We start from the raw sequence: 21,923 nt of genomic DNA on the forward strand, positions 1-21,923 counted from the left end.
CTTGAACATGGCTATGTTTTGTTTTATTAGCAGACTTAATAAACACAATTTCGCTCCTCCATCCATAGACAGAAAGGACAGTTCTCACATCTCATGTTGCTGGTGCCATGCCACCACTGGTCCATTGCAAAAAATAGCTAGGGGGCCTCACCACATTTTTGGACCCAGGCCTCACTAATCTATGTAAAGCCCGGCTGCCTCCGAAGCAGCTTTCCTGGTTCGAACCCTATCCACTGCATGTTTAACTTGCAGCACACACGTACAGCTCCGTTCCTGCTGGTTCATGATGCTGGCAATATTTTTTTGGCTCTGAAATGATGGCTCTATTCTCCTGGTTTCACTTACCATAGAACCAAGGGCCGTCACTTTCTCATACAATAACACCTCTGCAGCCACTTAGTCTTTGGCAACCCTTTATTAGCAATGTACAGAAAATACAGTCTGTCTAATGAAAATACAATCTGAGGATAGATGAAGAGGGGGGAGGGAAAAGGATCCACATCATGGAAGGAGGAAAATGCCCAAAGGTATGGGCCAGAGGCTGCTCATTGGTGAGTGCCCTCTGGTCCCCACAAAAGAGCGGCGGGAGCTGGTGATGGAATGATGCATAGTGATCAGCAAGCACCCTGTGAGGGAATGACTCCAAGCCCATCTCCGAGATCATTCACAGGCAGCCTGATTCTGAGGGGAATGACTCCAAGCCATCCATGTCGTCTGGTCCAGAGCTAAGAGGATTGAGCCAGGGGAAGCCCATCTATGGGATTAATGATACCCAATGAGATCAATAACACAAGGCACATCTCTGAGAGCTATGACGCCCAACTCGGCTACAGGAGCGGTGATCACAGGGGTTCCTGCAGTGGGATGGTAAATACCCAATCTACATTTCGAACTGTAGCAATGACACCCACTGCATTTTGGGGAGGAATGGCACCCACTCCAGCTAGGGATGGAAAATACCCAATCTACATTTCGAACTGTAGCAATGACACCCACTGCATCTTGGGGGGAATGGCACCCACTCCAGCTACGGGAGCAATGAACCCCAGTGTTATTTGTGGTACTCTTGGGAGGAAGCCCAGTCATCATTCGGGACCGTAGCCTGGACACATACTCAATCTCAGAGAGGAATGACAGCCAGTGTTGCTAGGGGAGTGATGAATGTCGGTGTACCTGTACTACTGCAGCAATGATACCCAGTGTACCTTTGTTACTATAGCAATGACATCTCAGGGAGGATTGACAGCCAGTGTTGCTAGGGGAATGATTAAACCCAGTGCACCTGTGATATGGCACCAATCATAGCCAGTGCAGTATGTCTCCCACTTTGCCCCAACGAGGATGATTTACAGCCAGTGCATCTACAGCAACAAATGTACCTTTGGTACTACAGCAATGACACCCACTGCTCGTCAGGGAGGAATGAAATCCCACTGATCTGTGAGAGCGTTGAGACACAGTGCAGCCCAGAGGGTAATGACACTTGAGGCTTTTCCGAGGGTAATGGCGCACGCTGCATCTCTGAGGGGAATGACACCGTAGCTCCTCCGAGTGTAATGACCCTCGCTACAGCAGTAACAGAAACGAGTCCATTACTTAGAGGAGCGAAGCCCTGTGCCTCTCAACGGAAGGTCTATCGCCTGACCGATGGCTCCAGGCCTCCTTCTGTGGAGAACACCCAGCTAACTGCTGAGGGGACCCACGTTTAGCTTACTTCTCAGCGAGCGGCACCCGACAAACCTCTGAGGCGAGTGCCATTTGGCCTACCTCTGAGGAGAGGGACTTCCGGCATTTTACTGCGAGGGATAACACACAGCATATCAATTTGATCCTTTTACAGCATTTTTTTGGTCCCTCACGGCACGACACACAGCATGCCAGAGGGTTATGGTACCAATAAATCTCAGGAAGAGATGCAAATCAGACATTTCCGCAGAATGAAAAACAACATATGCCAAATAAATGACCCCCGGTGTATACGCGAGAGGAATGAAACACAACATAATCACACCAAACCAATTCGCAATAAAAAATAAAATATATATTTTTTCAAAACACACCTTATCTCTGAGCGGGAATGCCATTTTGTGGGCATGTGAAGGCAATCGCCCCCCTCCACCTCCCCTGCGACCTCTTATCTACCCTAATCTTTCTATCCTATCCTGAAAACATTTTGTAACTTGTATTCACCTCTCGCCTTGACTGCCGCTCTGAGACCCTCTGGGTAGGGCCAGCGATGAACACAAATTCTAATATAATAACTAAAATAAAATGAAAATTGGGAGAAACATATCCTGTCCAATGCTGGGGCAGCAGCCAGGGGAGGCAATGCTGGGGTATTTTCCGGGTTAGCAAAACTGCATCACCCTCTGAGGTGTGGTGGGAGGTGTTACCCACAAGCCCCATCGTCGAATGGCGAGATCGCAGGGGAGGAGGTGGAGCGGCGGCGAGATGACACAGAGCTTCATTTAAAGGCAGTCATGAAAAAGCCATCTCTGTGGCAGTCGAAGGAGGCCACGCAGTCACAATGAGGTCAATGTTGAAACAGTCACAAAGACACCATTTTGGAACGGTTAGATCTAGAAAAGTGATGGTGCAGTGGCTGTGAAGGTATCTCTGACACAGTCACACACTGAGGATTTCCAGGGGAGTAACACCAATGACATCTATGTGGCAGTCACACGGAGACCGCCTGCAGAGCAGTCTCAAACTTCACCGGAACAAAAGCCTTCTTTGGGACAGGCGCAATGGGCTCATGTATGAAGGAGTGCACCCAGGTCCCCATCCTCAGGGCAGTCACTTGAGGCAGTCACACATAGTTTAATTTATGTCACTGATGCCATGTGCTGGGGAGTTACACCAAAGTCATATATGGAACAGTGACATCATGGGTGTCTGTGGGGCCATCACGCCCAGGTAATTTTTGGGTCAGTCGCAGAGTTCCTTTTATGGACCAATCACGCCAAGTTCCACCTATGTGGGACAGCCACATCTAAAAACCTCACCTGAACGATCTCCACGGATGAGGCACGTAGCCGCCATCTCTGTGGAAAAAGTGAAGGTATTTCTCTATTGACACTAGTCCACCTCTGATGAGATGCTGGGGGAAAACGCTCTCCCACCCCCTTAGCTTCTGGGAGATAATTCTATGCACCCTGTAGGGGATTGCAGAAGGCCTATATCTGGGGAAAAGACTCTAGTCTATCTCAGGGGTACAGGCATACAGATTCTTTCCTGGTGGTTGGATAACTGATGTATATGATCGTGAGTGAGTCCAAGCCTACGTCAGAATAAACCTTGCCCGTGTCCCGATCTGTACTGTGTGACACACCAGTGGATTACACACATTTGCTAACATCTGTGGATTGACTGACAGAAAGACAGAAGAGGAAACAGTCAGAGAGACGGCATGAGAGAGAGAGAAAGGAGAGAGATAGAAAAGGGAGCGCATGCCACGCATGGCGCGACAAAGGCGCTTCATCCACTGATAAATGAACAGTGTCAGTCATGGCAATGGGATGTGTACCATTGTCTGGTTGAAGATGGGAATTAACAGACTGAAAATACATACCAGAATGTGTTATATGCACAAGTGTAAGCAGTGTAAGCAACTTCAAAGTTTTACCACTCCTCGGCAAAGAGGCACAATATTTCCACAAGTGCATGAACCATTTACTGAAAACAGGAACTGTTCCTAGGAGATTCAAATTTGCCTACATTATCCGTCTTCTCAAAGATCCCACGGGAAGCATAGGTGATCACACCAACCGCCTGACATATCAAACATCCCTTACCCGGCTAAACTGCTGGAAACCTACGCATATGGACAAATCCTGAGTCACGTGGAAAACAACCACCTACTGGACACGGCACAAATCATTTTCAGGCCTATGAGAGGGATTGAATCGGCACTACTGTCCACCTGGGATGACCTAGAATGAACTCAGACTTCAATGGATGTACTCCTTCCTGACGGAAAGAACAGAAAACACACGGCTACCGCCTTTCAGCTCAACCTCATACATCCTCACAAGGCTCCACCCTCTCATGAATTCTCTTCAACATTTACATGGCTCCTCTCATGAACCTCATCATGGACTTACATGCTACAACTGAACAGATGAATACTCAAGTCATCTACAAAATTACCATCAGCAAGGACATAGACAAAACCCTCGACAATTGCCTGTCACAATTCAATGCATGGATGATCAACAACAACCTTGAACTCAACCCGGATAAAATTGAATCATGTTCATGTCTCACCACCCCTCTAGACGAACATCTTTGCCACGGATGATCGACATGGGAACCAGACCTGGACCCTCTAAAGTGGTAAAACAAATCTAAGATTTCTGATGGACAATGAGGAGCCTAAGGTTAACACAGTATTAATGAAATGTTTCTTCCACCGCTGTACTATCAGACAAATCCTACCCTGTCTCACTTCTCACCACACAGAACCGTCACCATTATCGCACTTGCCATGTTAAGAAGTGACCATGCCAATAGCATCTACCTTAGAATGTATAACAGATTCAAGCATTTATCAACCTTATGAAGAAATGATCTTCCAAAAGTGTTGCAACTGTTGTTGCAAAGTACCAACCCCTATTAATGTGCTTGCCCAATAACAAAATGAAAGGTAGTCAAAGTGGGGTGGTTCTTCTGCGCTCAATATCGGGATTCTAGTATATTCTATGGTTCAGTCCTCTGGTAGTACGAACAACTACAATGGAGCTGCTTCTTGAAATGCAAATTGGTAGCTTATTTCTGTGCTATCCTATTGTTTAGACATAGCAGATCCTCTGTATACGAATCGTTGAGTCATTAGTTTTCCTCATATTTGTTTATTGCTATTACTTAACTAGTTCTACAGAATAAGGCTGAAAATGCGTTGACATTCCTTTATTCCTTTCCATGATTCTCTCTGGAAGTGAGTTGCATACTGTTTCTCTCTGTGCCTTGTTAGAGGATTTATGCAATTCTATTTCTCGCTACACCTGTTTTTATCCCCACTTTTTATGTGGCTCCTGAGGGGAAAAAATATTGGTCTCATCTTCTTGGTATATTACTGCAAACATCCGCCATGCCACCGAGAAGCAAACCCACACACAGTCCCTGGTTTTTCGGAACTGCAATGATACACCACAGCACTCTTGTGCTCTTGCTCTCCTTTCACTAACACAACCCACCCATTGTCTGATTTCCAGACCCGCCAGAGCTCCCGGAGACCATGCAAATGGGAGTGGTGTGCAGTATAAATACCAGTGACAAAACATAACTCAATCCTCTGCAGCAATATTCTCCCTCAAACCCCCCCCCCCCTCCACCCCCACGCAACAAGTGAACTTCAAGGTTTGCGCTGACCTGCAGAGCAAAGGTCCCTTTAAATGTCTCCTTTGTGTCTCCTGTGTGGCCCACGCCCATGTCTATCCTGCCCCAACACTGAGCCCCCTCAAATACCTTGCTTGATGGCGCATGTGAGCTTTTTCCCCTGCCATGTTTTTATCAAAAATAAGTCAAATCATTCAGGGCCTAATGAAATATAGTATGCTTGCCACAGCGTCGCCGTCTGCTGGCTGCCACATTGCCTTGCCTGCTCAGCGGGCTCTGGTCATTGCTTTCCATGCAATGTCTGGATTGTTATGGCCGATACATATCACGCATTCATTGTTTATTGCTTGAGGCGCTGACCTCTTGCAGCCCCTGTCACGCCACGCAGCCAGCAAGTGACGCAGGCCCTCTCGCATTCTTGAAAAGATTACTGATAGAGCCGCTGCATCACCAGGACAAATCACTTTAGCATTACATAAAAAAGGCCTCTTGCGTTAGGTTCATTTTACAGCCAGAGACGCTGGCAGCTTTCCCTTCAAGCTGCATTACCTGTGGCAAAAGGACACGCTCTGGGACAGGCACACTCCTTCCCCGGATTGGGTTACAGCGCAGAGAGCAGGGACGACATAGTACCAACTGCAAAAGGGTAACCAAAGGCCTTGCCCGAGCACTGCACATGCGCACTGCGGAGGCGACAGAATAACACCACCGGTCCCCATACATTCCTCTAACAAAACCTCTGGGAGGCGTTGTCAACTGCAGTTATATGCAATGTAACGGGGCCTTCTATGGGGCCACGCCCTCCAACTATGGTGACTTCTTGGGGCTAGGATCTGTAAGAGAGTGGTTGAGCAGGGAAGTTAGAAAAAGCTGTGGGAGAGGCACAGTGTACCCGTTCTCTGTGTGCATGTGAGATTCTAGGTGAGTTGGATACGATGGGCCCTATGTGCAATGTTCCTTTGCACACTCATGAGATTAATCCTACGAGCTTGGGTAGGTGACTAGAACGTGGCTTGATGGTGGAGTAGAGAAGTGCAAGGTGAAAATGGAGTGTGAAAACGGGGTTGGTTAGTTGGTGAGGAGGTGGTTATTGAGGTTCATCTCTGGGGTGGGACCATGTAAGTTTTAGTGTGCCTCTGGTTCCCTTGTTCTTACGGTCCATTGTTGGATCCAAATTGTTCTCTTTTTAAAAGACTCAGTCCAGTTGGGAATGAGTATCTGCCAGTGTAGTATCACCGCAGGACAGGTCATCAGGTTATGGACCAGTGGCCTGGTGGGGGGAGGAGTACTGTGCTGCGTCATGTTTCCCCGCTTGCTGATTGGGCAGTGGACACTCTTGCATGCTTCTATATTTTTCATTTCGGGTGTCTGAGCTTTCTCTCATTGGGAGAGGTGCAGGATATCAGATTCATGTTGATGTCGATATGTCCTAATTCAGGGTTGTTACCCTAGGGGTGTGGTGGAATGTATAGACAACAAAATAAGCAGTACTTAAAAGGTGTCCATAATGATTCGCTGGAATATGAGGTTGGGCTCACTTGGAGGTGGATGGGTTTGCAGGATTTCTTTCATATGAAAGGGCTCCTGTGTGTTTTATTCAGGGTACATGACGTGCTCCCATGGGCGGCAGGTGCTTTGTATTAACCATAGAATAGGCAATGCCGGAGGCCGTTCATATTTGTTTATATCTGACTTTCTCCTCGCTTAAAGGCACATGTGGTTTAAGGGTGTTAGGTGCTATAACTGGGGCAGTCTGGGCCCCCATTCTGTGCAATCCAGTCTTAGTGGTGATGTTATCCTAGGGGCCTGGAGCTGTATACTACCATATAATTGGCAGCGGAGGACGTTCATGCTTGATTGTTGAATATCTCTGTCCTTCGACTCATCTGGAGATGCGTGGAATATAAATTTGAACTGACGTAGATGGGGTCCCTGGGCTCCCATCTACTGATCCAGAGCAGCCAAGGATGCTGTTGGCTGTCACTGCAAACATCAGCCCTGGGATAATGTCACAGTATCATGTGAGGTGGTAGTCCAGGAATTTCCAATTTAGGTTTGGAGAAGAACCAGGCTTTCATCGGTTTACAAAACATGCAAAGTGCTCTGCTGAGCATGGTGTGGAAAGAGTTGAACAGCAGTTCTGGTAATGATAATTATATTAATCACAAGAATACAAATAACTTTATTCTTGCTTTTTTACAGCGCTTCATGGCTGACTCCTCATGCTTTTAAGCGCTGTAATAATAGGTTCCATCATTACCTTAATGTTTTATTAACAAATCTATCTGCCTGACAAGTGTGTGAGCAAGACAAAAAGCAACTGAGGAAACTGGAAAGACATCAAGAACACATGAACAAATGGCTCCCAGTAAAGGGTATTGCTATCCAGATACAGGATTGAATCCTGATAGGGCTGATAATAACACTTATCAGCACAGTGCCTAGAAGCCAGTGGAACCTGCCATGGTCAATTATGTTATTATTATCATCACTTTTGATCCAAAATCATAACAGCTCGGGTGTGGGTGGGAAAAATCCCAGTGTTTATAATCCTTGACATACCTCAGCGAGACTTGATTTCTCGATGGTCAGCCATCGATGACCATGCTTTGCCGATGGTGTTGAACATGCTTTTAAGGAGAGGAGGCGAGGGCTTGCTGAATTACCCGGACCATCACAGTGATTGCATATTCCTTCTCAGTTTCATTAACAGTTTGGGGACCCAGTTTGTGCAGTAAACATGAAGTCAAAGCCACAAATCAATAAAGGTCTTAACAAGGTTTGAAGTAGTTTTACTAGACAAGGCTAAATGATGGGGTAGCATGAAGATTCCCCAGAATCGCCCAAAGCACAGGTATTTAAGGAGGATATCAACCAGCACTGTGAAGATCTCTGTCTCATTGCGCAGAAGGGATCCAGGGGGGAAAGACGTCTCACTGAGCAGCCCGTTGATGTATTCAAGCTCAACGTCACTGGGCACATTCATAAATCCATAACTTTGAGTCTTATAGAACACCCCTTGAAGACATAATCAGATTATCCATCTGGTGGCTCCAATGTGCCAACTAGCGTTTGGGGGTTGTGTGTTTGCATCAAGCCTGTTCTGTGCCTTGCACAATGCCGTCATGATTAATGCTCTTACACTATTGATCCGCAGCAGAGGAGGAACCTCGCATTCCAGTGGGGTCTGATCAAAAAGTATAGCATCACCTGTACACAATAGAGTGAATATCTCTTAGCCACCTAACTATGGCGGAAATACACCAATATTTGGTAATGAGGTACTAGACCTGCTGAGATCGGATTGAACAATGTGGACTTGGAAATACAGCCCTGGATAAGCCCCGCAAGCATGGGATTTTCAGCTGTCAATCCACTAGTGTGGTATGCCAGAGGTCTAAGTCAAGTGCAATATTTAATAAAAGTAGCTCCTATTCCCCCAATTGATTAATTTGTTCCCGAATGAGCAAAGGCTGTAGACAGATGTATAAAGGGAAAATAGAACCTTTTTCCCATAAACCTCTCCATGAAAAGCTTTACAGTGCGACAAATATCTGGAGTAGATCCTCCCTCCCCCCACACCTCCATCATACAGCCTGTTTGTGGGGAGGGACTTGTACACGCAGTAGCCAAGATCTTGTATAGCTCTAGTAGGTTTTTGTGCAAATCTCTTTGCTGAAGACTCCAAAAGGGCCATTCTCCTAAAGTTATATGGAGAGTTCTGAACTTCTGCTTTAAAGATTGGACCTGTGCCTTGGCACAATGCTCTTGTTAGATTCAAGCAGCAACCTCTGCTGTGTCAGGGAATGGGCACTTCAGCCCATTATCTTATGAACTGCTGTGAGACTGTGAGAGGAATGTCTTCCAGTTCTGGAGCGCTCAATCACTTGGAGTTAATGGTATGGGCATAAGTAGTTCTCATCGTCCTCCTATGCATGGTTCTGCCCGATGTTATACGGTGCAATGTCTGCTTATCCTGTGATGTGTGCATATCTCCCTTCATACAACGCTCTTATGCCAGCAACACAAACCTCTTCAGTATCTTCAGCCATGATTGCTGTTCTGTCACAGCATGTACTCCAAGCAATATTTTGTGATCAATGCTGTGGGTTTCCCATTGGTGAAACCTCTATGAATCTCTCCCATTTTTGATGGACCGGTTGAATCTGGATCCTCTGTAGGCAGATGGCAGGTTAGGGCCAACGCTCCTTCTACAAAACAAATACTAGGTCTCTCTGTTTCTATGAGCCAACATCAACAGTGAAATACCACGGCTAAACGATCACTAAATAAGGAAATACTTTTTCCCTGACCTTCTACTTTAGTGAGGGCCTAGTTAATCATCACTCAGTGGCACAGCTGGGAAATCGGTGAATACCACAACGTCGAGAGCTGAGGACAGTTCAGGATAAAAGTGGACATGTTGGCCTGCTGAACTGATATCCTACCTTAGCTAGCAGCTTTTGCATCTACATTACCTTTCATATAAACATCTTATTATGAAAACACACACCGCAATGGGTACGTATACTATCTGTCAACTCTGGGCATTACACAGTCCAAAGGTATAACATACTTTCACTACAGATGAAAGGGTCACACAAAATAAATTGGAACTATGCACAGCCAAACAATAAGCACCGATTAAGGAAGTATGCACCTTGGTGCAATTATAGACAGCTAATTAAACTATACACATTTTAATATAGAACTATGCACAATGCCTCAAAGTAAACTAATCAAGTGACAGACATACTGCACACACACACACACACACACACACACACACACACACACACACACACACACACACACACACACACACACACACACACACACACACACACACACCACACACACACACACACACACACACACACTATCTCTCTCTCTCTCTCTCTCTCTCTGTCTCTCTCTGTCTTCTCTCTCTTTCTCTCTCCCCGTTGCAATGAAACTACACTTCTTAAATGGAAGGATACACCTCACAAGGAGGTATACTCATGAAATTCAGTTACGCACCACCAAGGTAACTATACACCACCTCCAAGGGCACTATACACCGTTATTGCCCCTTTCAACAGACACAAAATAATTGTTACAAACCTCAAAGCGAATCTCCAATTGAACCATATGTCTGCAAATGTGCTATAAAATCTTTGAATGGAACTAAAGACCTCCAATTAAACTACACATACACATATAACGAACCTGCATGCCTCCACAAGACCTATACTCATACAATGTAACTATACCTATCTAATGAAACAATGCACATCCAAAGGAACTATGAACATCTAAACAATAGACATCCAATGGAACTATTCACATCCAATGGAGCACTTTACATCCAATGAACCTATACAACTAAAACCGAGTTATGTGCCCCCTATGAAATAAGCTGTACACCTCCATGGAACCATATTGTGTGTCATGTCTGTGCATTGAACTAGCATGGCAGCTCTTGCATCCGGCCTACATGGCAACCCAAGGTGTGGTAGACATCATGGTGACATGGAGCACTTGTGTCATACTGGTTCTGCTGGCTGTTGGGGCTGACATGGGACACATGATCGTTGTCAGCTGTGTGATGCTCAGAGGCATCAGGACCTGCTTGGGTCCTGTGGGTATTGGAACCTATTTGATTTTTTGTGCAACTCCAGCGCAAATTTACTGATTGCTGTGTTGGTTGTGGTTATGTCCTTGATTGATGGACAGGCCTGATAGATGGTTGCACCTAGTGCCAGTAATTGAAGGAGGAGATGCGGTCCCTCACTTCAAGACATCTTCCACATCTGGAGTCTTAACAAAGTTCTGATACGGCCATCTTGAGGTTGTTGGCTGAGTTGATCCTCCTGCCCGATCAGGTGGTGAGTTGTATGCGCCTTCCCCCTGTTAATGCTCTCTGGCACAGTATATTAGAAGTCAGTGCTAAGATGTAGGTGGGTTACACTCGTCCACTCCCCATGGTTGTTCTTTCCTGATCTTTTGGTCACTGATGCTTAAGTCTAAAATCCTTCAGGAGTGTGCACTCCAAAGTATTAATTTAAAATGTGTTCCCTAATAGTCAAATCCCAGTTATATGCTCCCTATCAAATGATTGAAACAATGCAGGAATTTTTGTTTTAAGCTTGTTTAATTTACATGCGTTCCAATGTTACATCCAAAACAGTGGCAATATAGAAAGTATAAATTAACTAATGCTACCGTAAATTGCAAGTGCCAACACGTGTTTCATCCCGGCCAGGCTTTCTCAAGGCTTCAACTGATATTTGACTGTTTATATCTCACTTCTTTGATAGAAGTTAACTTAAGTTTCTCATCGTCACAAAGATATACTCCTTTTTATAAGCATACATTTAAGTATGTGTTTAGTATCCAAAGGTTTTAGTGGAATGTTCCAACTTGTTCTATAACTTAGATGTAAACGGGATTCCATCCGTGATCCTGTTTCTGTTTCAGCCTTTGACATTTTCATTCAGAGTTGGCATTCTGTTTCTCGGGTTTAAGTGAGCAAATAAGCCAGGGCGGCTGTGGGAAATGGGTGTCTTTTTCTCCAGGTTAATAGGGAGAAAGTAACAGTGGTGGGCCTGACCTAGTGTACATTTATATATCCAATGCAACTATACAAATCAATCAAAGTGAAGCACATCAAACAAAACTATATACACCCAAAGGAACCACCGCTCCCCGGCAGAGCTATTCACCTCCAGTAGGACTACATATGCCAAATGGAACTATGCAGATGCAATGCTACTATACACCATCTTCAATGGAACCTTACACCATTTGTACAGCTATATACATATACAAAGGAATTACAAACGACAAAAGAAATGAAACACCTCCAGAAACACTATACACACTATAAACATTTAAAATTACATTACACACCTTCATTAAAATATAAGCATCCAATAGGGCTATGCATGTCTAATGGAACTATATAGATCTGATGGAACTAAGTTCATCCAACAGAACTATGCACGTCCAATGGAAATATACAATTCTTAAGGACCTATGCACCCCAAACGAAATGTGTACCTGTTATCACCCACCAACCATAGACATCCATTGGAACCATATACACAATCAGTAGAAACATGCAAATGTGCCAAAAACTATACATCTTTAATAGACATCCACACCATCAATGGGAATACACCTAAACATCCGACCACTCAGATCTGCATACCCTCAATGAAACTATGCACATCCAATGGACCTATTCAACTCCAATGAAAGCATACCCATCCAAAGGAATGACATGCTTTGAACAGAAATGTACAAATACAATGGGATAGTACACTTCCAATGGACCATTTCACCTCCAATGACACTATACACTAAGGAACTATATGCATCCTACAGAATTTATACCGCCATTGGAACAATACACCATTTGTGTACCTCTAAGTGTAGCCATGTAACACCATCGGAATTAGAACTGCCCACCTCCAATGGAAGTATACGTTGACAATGGAACATAACACCTCTGATAAAACAATGCAGATCCTGTGGAGCTATAAATAAAATAAATCAAACACTCCTCCAAAAGACCTATCAACTTCCAAGCAGACTACACACTTCTAATGTAACTAAGCACCCATCATAAAACTAAACACATACAATGGAACTATACATCTCCAACAAAGTACACATTTTGATGAAGCTACACACATCAATTGAAACACCACAAATTGACATTTACACTTCCAATTTAAATAATACGTCCAAAGGAACAAGCTGCATCCAATGGAACTGTTTGCATCCTCTGATTTCACTATATGTGCTAATTGAGCTATACACCTGTGATGGGGCAAATCACACCATACAATGGAAATATATGCATCTGATCTAACTATATAGTTCTACTGGAACTATATGTTCCCAGATGAACTATACACCTCTGAACTTCAGACATCAAATAACCATCTGTAATTGTATTCCGCAAATCCAATAAGAGAAAAGCTGTGAATAGAATTACACACTGCTGGTGGAACTACACTGTCCCTCTCACCAAATGTAATTAAGCACTTCCAATAACACGCCTGTAGACTTGCACACATCAAATGAACTACACCCATCCATTCAAGCCTCCAATGCAGCAATACACATTTAATGCAACTATATTCCTGAGAAGGAACTCGTTTACACATTTAAAGAAACTTTACACTTTGAGTGGAACTAACCATTTCCAATAGAACCATTCATCTACAAGCAGACCATACACATATCTAACAGAACTACAAAACACCACGAAAACTACACATGCCCCTATAAACAAGACACATTGCAATGTCGGTATACACATACATGAACTTGACACATCTCAGTAAACCTACACAATACCAACTGAAATAACACCTCAAATGGAACTATAAACGGCTCCATAAACAACAATTACAGTCATGTATGGTGTGGAACGATGCGCTCAGTGGGAGTTCTGCAAAAATTGAACTATAAACTATCTCCAGGAATGCAATGGAAATATGAATCTTCCAGTTGAATTAAATACCAGTCAATGGGCCTCATTACGACCCAGGCGTTAAGAGTTAACGCCGTCGTTAACCCTTAACGCCTGATTCTGATTTTAACGGCTGCTTTTCGCAGCCGTTAAAAGCCATGGCGCTAACCTGCCATGATGCTAATTACGCCACCGTAATTTACGGTGGCGTAATTAGCGCCTTCCCCACTCCCATTATGCCCTATGGGGCAAAAATGGGAATGGGGAAGGGAAAATGGCAAATGGGGATTTACCGCCCCACTCACCTTGGAATGGGGCACTTCCCAATGGATAGTTACACAGTTGAGTGGTGCTGTACATCTCCTCTTGGAGCTATACACATACACATTGAACTGTTCACTACCCCAGGGGATTATAAATGTCCCACGGTATGGTAAAGCATGCTGAAACAATAGCATGGTAATACTGGTATATAAAAAACAAACACATATATATTGTTAAGATAGCTATGCACCTGACTAAATATTAAACATATAATATATACCCATGGGTTCATAGCGGATGATGATGTGGGTGCTGTACCTTTTCATGAGCTCGTGGGGGTATCGTTTCTTTGGGCAGAGCACACTCCCATTGAGAAACGGATTGCTCTTTTGCGTTGTGTAAAGTGAAACAGCGGTGCATTGGACTATCAGGTTCGCATGGAGGAGAAGAGGTCGACTGGCATTCATGGCGTTCTATTGTGTAATGTCTATTTCTGGAAGAAGTTGTATACCTTAAATAATAAATACAAGTGCTCAGTTTTATTTGTCAGGTTGTATTACCGAAGGGGCGTGCGGTATAGATGCATATTCGAGAATAATCCCACTGTGATGTATATAACTTGGGAGTATAGCGCTCTGCTAGGAAATGTATATTTCTGATTGGTGATATATGCTTACAGAATGCTGCATGTAATTGTAGTGGGAGGCATGTAGGACCTTTTGCGATGTGAGGCTTCACCAAGCCTGGTTCAGTTCTGTTCCTGTCTCTGTAGTGCCATTGGATAAACCTAGTGTCAATGGGAGGTGAATAGATTCATTTTGATGTGTAATGTGGAGAATCTATCGTTGCATCCTGTGATGTCAGGGTCAATGGGAGAAGGGTGCACATTAGCTAGGAGGGCGAGCCAGTGACTATACCTACTGTGCCCAGGAACATGTACAGCAATGACTAGACTATGTACTTCATAACACGCCATAGAACTGTAATCCTCTTGAAAATCCACAACCCCCAAGCAAGGCAACCCCACATGCAGATGTACACCACCCAATGGAACTGTACTTCCCATGAACATGTACACCAGACATTTCATCCATTTACCACATGTAATTAGTAGGCCAAGTCCCAAATGATTATTTGAAAATGTACACTTACAGTAACGTGCACTTCTCGCCCTCCAGGTGTGCACTTGTCAAAAACATCATAATGTCTATTTAATGCATGCCATTTAATCAAACTACACCCGTGCAATTTTACATTGCAAAATGGAACCATACCCTCAAGAAAACATGAACATCACCACCACTCTTTGGTACTACAGTGCACGTGAGCTGCATGCTGTCCAATCCAACTACCCACATCACCGTGTAAATGTAACTAACTATTATAAGCCTAACCCTTCCACAAAAAGTCTGTACACAAGCAGACAGAACTGCGCCCATTTTAGAGGAAATGTAAACCCAGTGGAACGCTGATGCCTTAAGTATTTACACCATCCAACAGAAGTGCAGTCACTTTAAAAATGTGCATTGCGCAAATTCAACCATCAACACCACAATGCGCAGGTACATCACCCAAAGGAAATGCGACACACAGATAAAAGTACACACCTCAGGATGTGACTGCACATTACTTAATGGAAAAATAAGCAATGTAAAAATGTACACTGCTATTGGAAATATACATACTAGTAAAAGGACTCTTACCCATTGGAACTGTGTTTTCCATGAAAATGTGCAGAGCACAGTGAAAATATAACCCCAAAGAACCAAAGAAAATGTGCATCACTCAATCGAACTATACTCAGGATAATATACAGGACGAATTGCAAGATATGCCTTTGTGCAAATGTACACAGCCCAATGGTACTGAACCCCAATGTACACAAAACATTAGAATTATAAATACATGAACACATTCTCCTCCCTATGGAATTATACTCATGCGATCATGTGCTGGACCTGATAGAACAACCCCCATACGAATGCACACCATTCAGTGGAACTATGCAATGCACAGAGAGAAGAGAACTACACCCTCATGGAAACCTATGCCACCAAGTGGAATTGTACCCCTTATTGCAAAATGTATGCAGGACATGTTTAATGTTCTCAGTGGAGCTACCTGCAGTCACTATTCCTCACCAGGAGGACATGTGGAAACCGGAAACAACATGTGTATACGCTCTTTGTGCCTGTCATGACTCCCCGCCCCCGCGCCCCAATAGGCCATTTCCATTTATTTTAGTTTTCTGTTTAGGGAAGAAGGAGAGTAATATATCGAATGATGGGGCTGGCGAATGAGAGAACCCGTCAGGCTCTGCTATGGATACTCATTCTCCAGAACCGTTGTCATCATGCAGTCCTCGCATGCTTGAAATCACATAGTAGGCTGCGCGCTCACCTGATAAAGTTGGCAAGAAGACCTGTTTGACAAAGATGCTGTAGCAAGAACCAAGTTTCACCATTTACATAGTCAGCGGAAGCATAGACGTGTACCTTCAACACACCTTGTAGCAAAGTTGGAGTTGCCACTGTGAGGCACCACATCTAAGCATACCCGACAAACCCTCAGTCCAGTGCACTCCCATCAGGTTTAGAAACAAAGCCAGACTCATACATAACTGTATATCCACTCATAAAAGTAATGTTGTGTACTGATCTAACACCACACAAATACATGATTCAGAAAACCCCTCTCCAATCCAAGCTGTCGTTTTTTTTAAAAAAAAACGCAGTGTCTTTTCACGTGACAGCGAGTGTGCACATTTACATATTCAGTGAAAAAACCGAACTGAAATTGATGAATGTCACCATTGCAAAATGTCACAAATCACAGAATTCATTGGTCAAGGCACCCACACAGCGTTGACTCCCCCGGGTAATAGCCTGGGTCTTGCAACCGAACATCCTTGACTATGAGCTTTTTCAGTGAATTTCCAGAGTGTTCATGGCATCTCCTGGTTAAACTTATAAGTGCAGTCCTGCTCAATGGTCCCTTTTCTGTTTCATTTACAACGTCGTTTATGTTGATTATTTTGAAAATTGCTTGACGTGATTTGACCGCTAAGTCAAAAGGCACTGATTGAAGGCAAATGTGCTCTACCTTCCAAATTTGTTGAACATTAGTTGGTCAGTGTTTTAACTCATCTGTGACATAAAGTCCTTGTGGAGCTTTGCATGGGAGAACCCACTATAACAGGGTTCTGCAACCGGTGATTATCCAAATGTTTTGCAGTACTACTCCTATGATCCCTCAACTTTGACTATGCTGGCTAGTGTTCATGGGAGTTGTAGTCCAAAATATTTGGAGAGCCCAAGGTCGCAGTTTAATGACCAACCACACCGTAGAACCTCCCTGCGATGGGAGGGATGGCCACACTTCAGAGTAGCCCCAAGAAATGTTTGGTAATGTAACACACTACAGTACAGGCTACACACATATATGCATTATATCAGTGGATCTATGCACTCCTTGATCACATTAAAATCACAACTGAAACTATACTATGCCTTCCGGACTATGCATTCCCGTGAAATATACCTGCTGCAGTGCAGAGCCCCCCCCCCCGCCCCAGTGGATGTTTCACATTTATGTGAATTCTGCACCGACAGAAATGTGCACGCACACAAAAATAGTTCCACAACAAATATGGCCACACCCTAGAACAACAGCACAGGAAAGAAGCCAGGAAAAATACACACCAAATGAAAGGTAAACCTTGAATAGCAAATCACCCAAAGGTGTTTAAATAGAACTCAAGATGGAGACCTAAATATAACCTCCAATCAGCACACACCAATTGCACCCTATTTTACACCCTTCTGTGCTGCTTTTGGACACCCTGTGCTTAGGGACATGCACATCTGCATGCAGTAACTAGGGCAGGACTGCTTTATGACCTTGTGGATGGAGATGAGCAACATGGCGGAAACATCCGGTACTCTGAGTACGCATTTCTGTGTGCGTTTCAAATCTGGTTCCACAGCCTAACCATGAGAGAAGACCTACACCTACAGATTGCGGACATTGTAACACTTGTGGTATGTGTGGGGCATTCGCCGCGGGCTGCATCACTTAGTGTGGAAGGAGTATGGAAGAAGCAATGGCCTTCTGCTGAATGTACTACAGGTGCCAGTGTCGCCTATTTCCTTGCCCCCATGTACTGCCTACTCTATCTCAGCATCCGCCGATGATGGCTGAAACCTAGGCGCGGAGACCAGGATCGGGTGACTGCAAGCTTTGGTGAGCAGTCCCGCGTTTAGAATATGGGCAGATATTTAACATGTTCACCCCAACATGCTGTGTGGGAGTACAGAAGATGAATCTAGAAGGAGAAATCTACAGCAGCAATAGTAGGAAAGCAGGGATATTTCAAGGTGTTGACGAGTCAGAAGTGGCAGCCAGAAGCACTAGGATATGGTAGAAAATATGTTGCAGGTTATATCCGAATCACGCCCAGTGCACCTGTGTCCTCCTGCACAATCAGCAAAGGGCGAGGCTGGCTGATGGAATGGCTCTTGCTATAGGTGAAAGATTATTTTTGTATTTTTTCTCTTATTGTTTTTTGTTTTTTTTATCAAGAGGGGATGCTGTGCAAGGCATGCGGTCACTCGCGGTTGGAGCCAAAGATCTGGAGGAAGAAGGAGAAGATGTAGACGATGTCCAGGTAGATGTTCAAGGCTCCGAATATGTACTCCTCCGGGCTGATGGAATACCGGCGGCTCCCCATGAGAAGCTGAGTGTCAAATGCCAGGAACTAAGAAAAGAAGACAAAGAAGAAGAAGATGGATTCCAAAGGCGCCATGACTTTGCAAGCATACACAGTGCCAAAGGACTGCTTGATCTGTCCTGGTGCCTTTGTCTGCACTGCTATTCTACCATTACACACATTTATTTATAGGAAATACAACTCAATGAAAACCAACTTCCATCCAAGTACGTTTCACTGAAAATAAATTCAATGTTTGAGCTATATGTATAAATCACCCAAATTACAAAAAATTATTTGTTGAAAAAAAGTTTGAGCATCAAACTAAAATTGAAATCATAATATATAATCCATAGTAAAGGCAAAGAAGCAAAAAAAGAGAATCAAACAAGTTATACAAAAACAATTAAGAAGGCTATGATGAAGGTGAATGTTGGGGGCTGAAAAGCTGGCTTCTGACCCAGATGCAGCACAGAAAGAGCTACCATCAAGGTGATAGACGATGCCCTTAAAATCCTTGAGGATGGACATTATTTTTGCGACCTATGGGAATGATTAAAAATCGACACAGGATAAGGAATATGAACAGTTGACCTGATCTCAGGTCGTTTCAACTACATCCATGCAGCTACAGAATCTATTCCACAGTTCTGGACAGTGCTGAAATAACCAAAGTGGATTTGCCTCTCCTCTTTTTTCTCCCTCCCCCACCTTTATTTTGAGTTTGAACAATTGTATCAATAGCTCTCCGTTTCACAGAAACTAATTAATTGCTCTTTTCCTGCAAAACCGTTGTTGTTCTGCTATCAAGTCTTGAATTACAACATTGCTGGAAGGAAAGAACCAGAAGACATGACTTCTCTGTCTACACTCCAAGACTCTGGAACGTCCTCCCCGTCAACATCAGACTTGCTCCATCCCTTCTACAGCTCAGGAAAGTGCTCAAGACCTTCCTCTTCAAGGAACAGCTCCTCCTTAACACCTAGGTCCACACACCCTGCACTCCCCACCCTACTTGAGACTCAGTGATCTTCTCCCCAATGTCGTTCCCCCCCGTGCTGCCAATAGCCCACCCTCCCCTGTTAGCTCCCCACTCCTTTTTTCTCTGATTCCCTCCGTGTGTTTTTCCACCTATGATGGTAAAGTATTATGTTGCTTCCCAAATCTAGGTCCTTGCTCAAAAAATACCCCAATAATAATAATATGCACAGTCATCCTTGACCTTCCCATTCCCATTTCTTCTTAAATTCAGTCCTCAAACTCCAATAGAGTGACAGTTGTTGCAGCCATTTTACCCTCACACCCAAATCCTAACAGTGTACAGATGAGTATATATGCTTTGTGGTTAAATACACTATCATTTTAAGGTGAGTATTGTTAAAAATGTAAATGCAAATAACACCAAGCACAGTGTGCATTATGAACTTTGTGATTCAACTATAAAACTGTTTTATCACAGTTATTGGTAAAATATATAAAAAATGATTGTACTTAAGTTCCAAGGCACCCAAGAATTTGCATTGTGCTATTTGTTGTTTCCCCTTTCTAATGGGGGTATTTCGAAAGAGTACACTAGTAGTGTAACAGACTGTCCATCATGGAATGATAAAATTCACCCAGAAAGAGCAACAGATAGACACACAAACACACAGACACACACACACAGGCTAAGCAGCGATACAATACATTCACGGGAAATTAGAATATTTTCAAACCTTGCAAATGAGTCTTTTGCCATCTTCGTGCAAGCCCAGGCTTTGAGCCATGTTATCATTGTTTTATGGTGCATGGAAGAACACTGTAAACATGGGTTCAGGGTAGGGATCCAGTGGTTGTTTTGTTTGTGTAAATAGCACCCGATGTTCCAGTAAATTATAAACAATGTTCTGATGGACTCCATGCTACTGGATGTATTGCCGCTTGACATGGTACCTGATGGCTTCTGGGTAAGGTCGGCTGCACCTGGAGAATATTGTTTATGCATATGCCTGGGGAATATTGTTTACGCATGCGCTTGTAGAATATTGTTGATACATGTGCCTTGGGAAGATGGATGAACAAACTAGAGGCTGTGTAAAGAGAGATTCTGGAGGGGAAAAGGCAGTGATGTTCAGGATCATCACAAAGTGCTGGCGGGCAGAACTGAGCTGAAGACCTAGGCAAGCTGGATAGCTGTTTCCATTCTGGTTTATGGAGGAAGGAGGAGCTAATTGCTCCTTTTTCTGACCTTGGATTATTGATTGAAGACATCAAACCAGAATATTGAGAACATAGAGGCTCAAAATGTTTCTGCTTTTGATTTTTTGAGAAAACTCTCCTTTTTGAGCTGAAGCCCATTTAACTATTTTATTTTGATTTGGTTTATGTTTGCATTATGGTCAATCCAATTGACACCAAATCTCTTCTGAGGCTTTTGTTATCGCCATTAGATAACTTATCAGGTTTGCTTGGTGGTGTTAGCTCTTGGATTTGATATTCTGATTATTTTAGGGGATTTTAGGATTGTACAACTCAAGCCTTGGTGCAGCTTTCACCTCTCAGCTCAGCTTTCAGCTCTCAGCTCTCTATTATCACAGACGATTATTGTGGGTATGAGAGATAGTTTTAACTGTTTGTATATCACATTGAGAAAGGGTAGTGGCATTGAAAGATGATTGAATTCAAAAGGCCTCTTATTGAGAGCCAGTTAACACTAAGAGGGTAATTCATGGAATAAATGTGTGCCGAAATTTGTGGCGCAAGCGTGAAAAAGCTAGCGCATGTGTGCGAATCGCACGGGTGCGATTTATGGAAGGCCCTGCACGTTTTTTTCCCGGGATGTGCACCAAATTCGTGCTAACCTTACACGTCACTGTGACTTTCCAAACGCATGTTCGACAGGAACGGGGAGAGCGCACAACTTCTCACTCACACACCTGAAAAGGGGGCGGAACACAGGGAATGGGGAACAACGCGTGAAAATGTAGGCGTAACCTGGGAAGTACCGCTGGGAAACACACGCAACACCCACACGCTAGTGAACAACACGTATTCATGGAATCGAATACGGAAAACCCACACAAGTCAAAATACATGCACATGCACAAATACGTTCGCCACACGAAAGCAGGCAGAAGCGCCCCTGCGCTGCATAAAAGGGCGTGCAAACAA

At 43.9% G+C, this 21,923-nt stretch overlaps 1 protein-coding gene across 1 annotated transcript in view; it reads right to left on the reverse strand.

Moving 5' to 3' along the window:
* Nucleotides 1–396: 396 nt before the first annotated feature.
* The window catches only part of FAIM2 (Fas apoptotic inhibitory molecule 2), a 342,143-nt gene continuing 320,616 nt past the window's right edge, over nt 397–21,923 (reverse strand). The window contains exon 12 of the mRNA XM_069653661.1: nt 397–18,821. Within this exon, the coding sequence (XP_069509762.1) occupies nt 18,672–18,821 (150 nt within the window). The 3' untranslated portion in view covers nt 397–18,671. The remainder of the gene's footprint in view (nt 18,822–21,923) is intronic.

The sequence above is a fragment of the Ambystoma mexicanum genome, chromosome 3q, assembly GCF_040938575.1.
Source record: "Ambystoma mexicanum isolate Mex_15411 chromosome 3q, UKY_AmexF1_1, whole genome shotgun sequence".
Lineage (NCBI taxonomy): Eukaryota > Metazoa > Chordata > Amphibia > Caudata > Ambystomatidae > Ambystoma > Ambystoma mexicanum.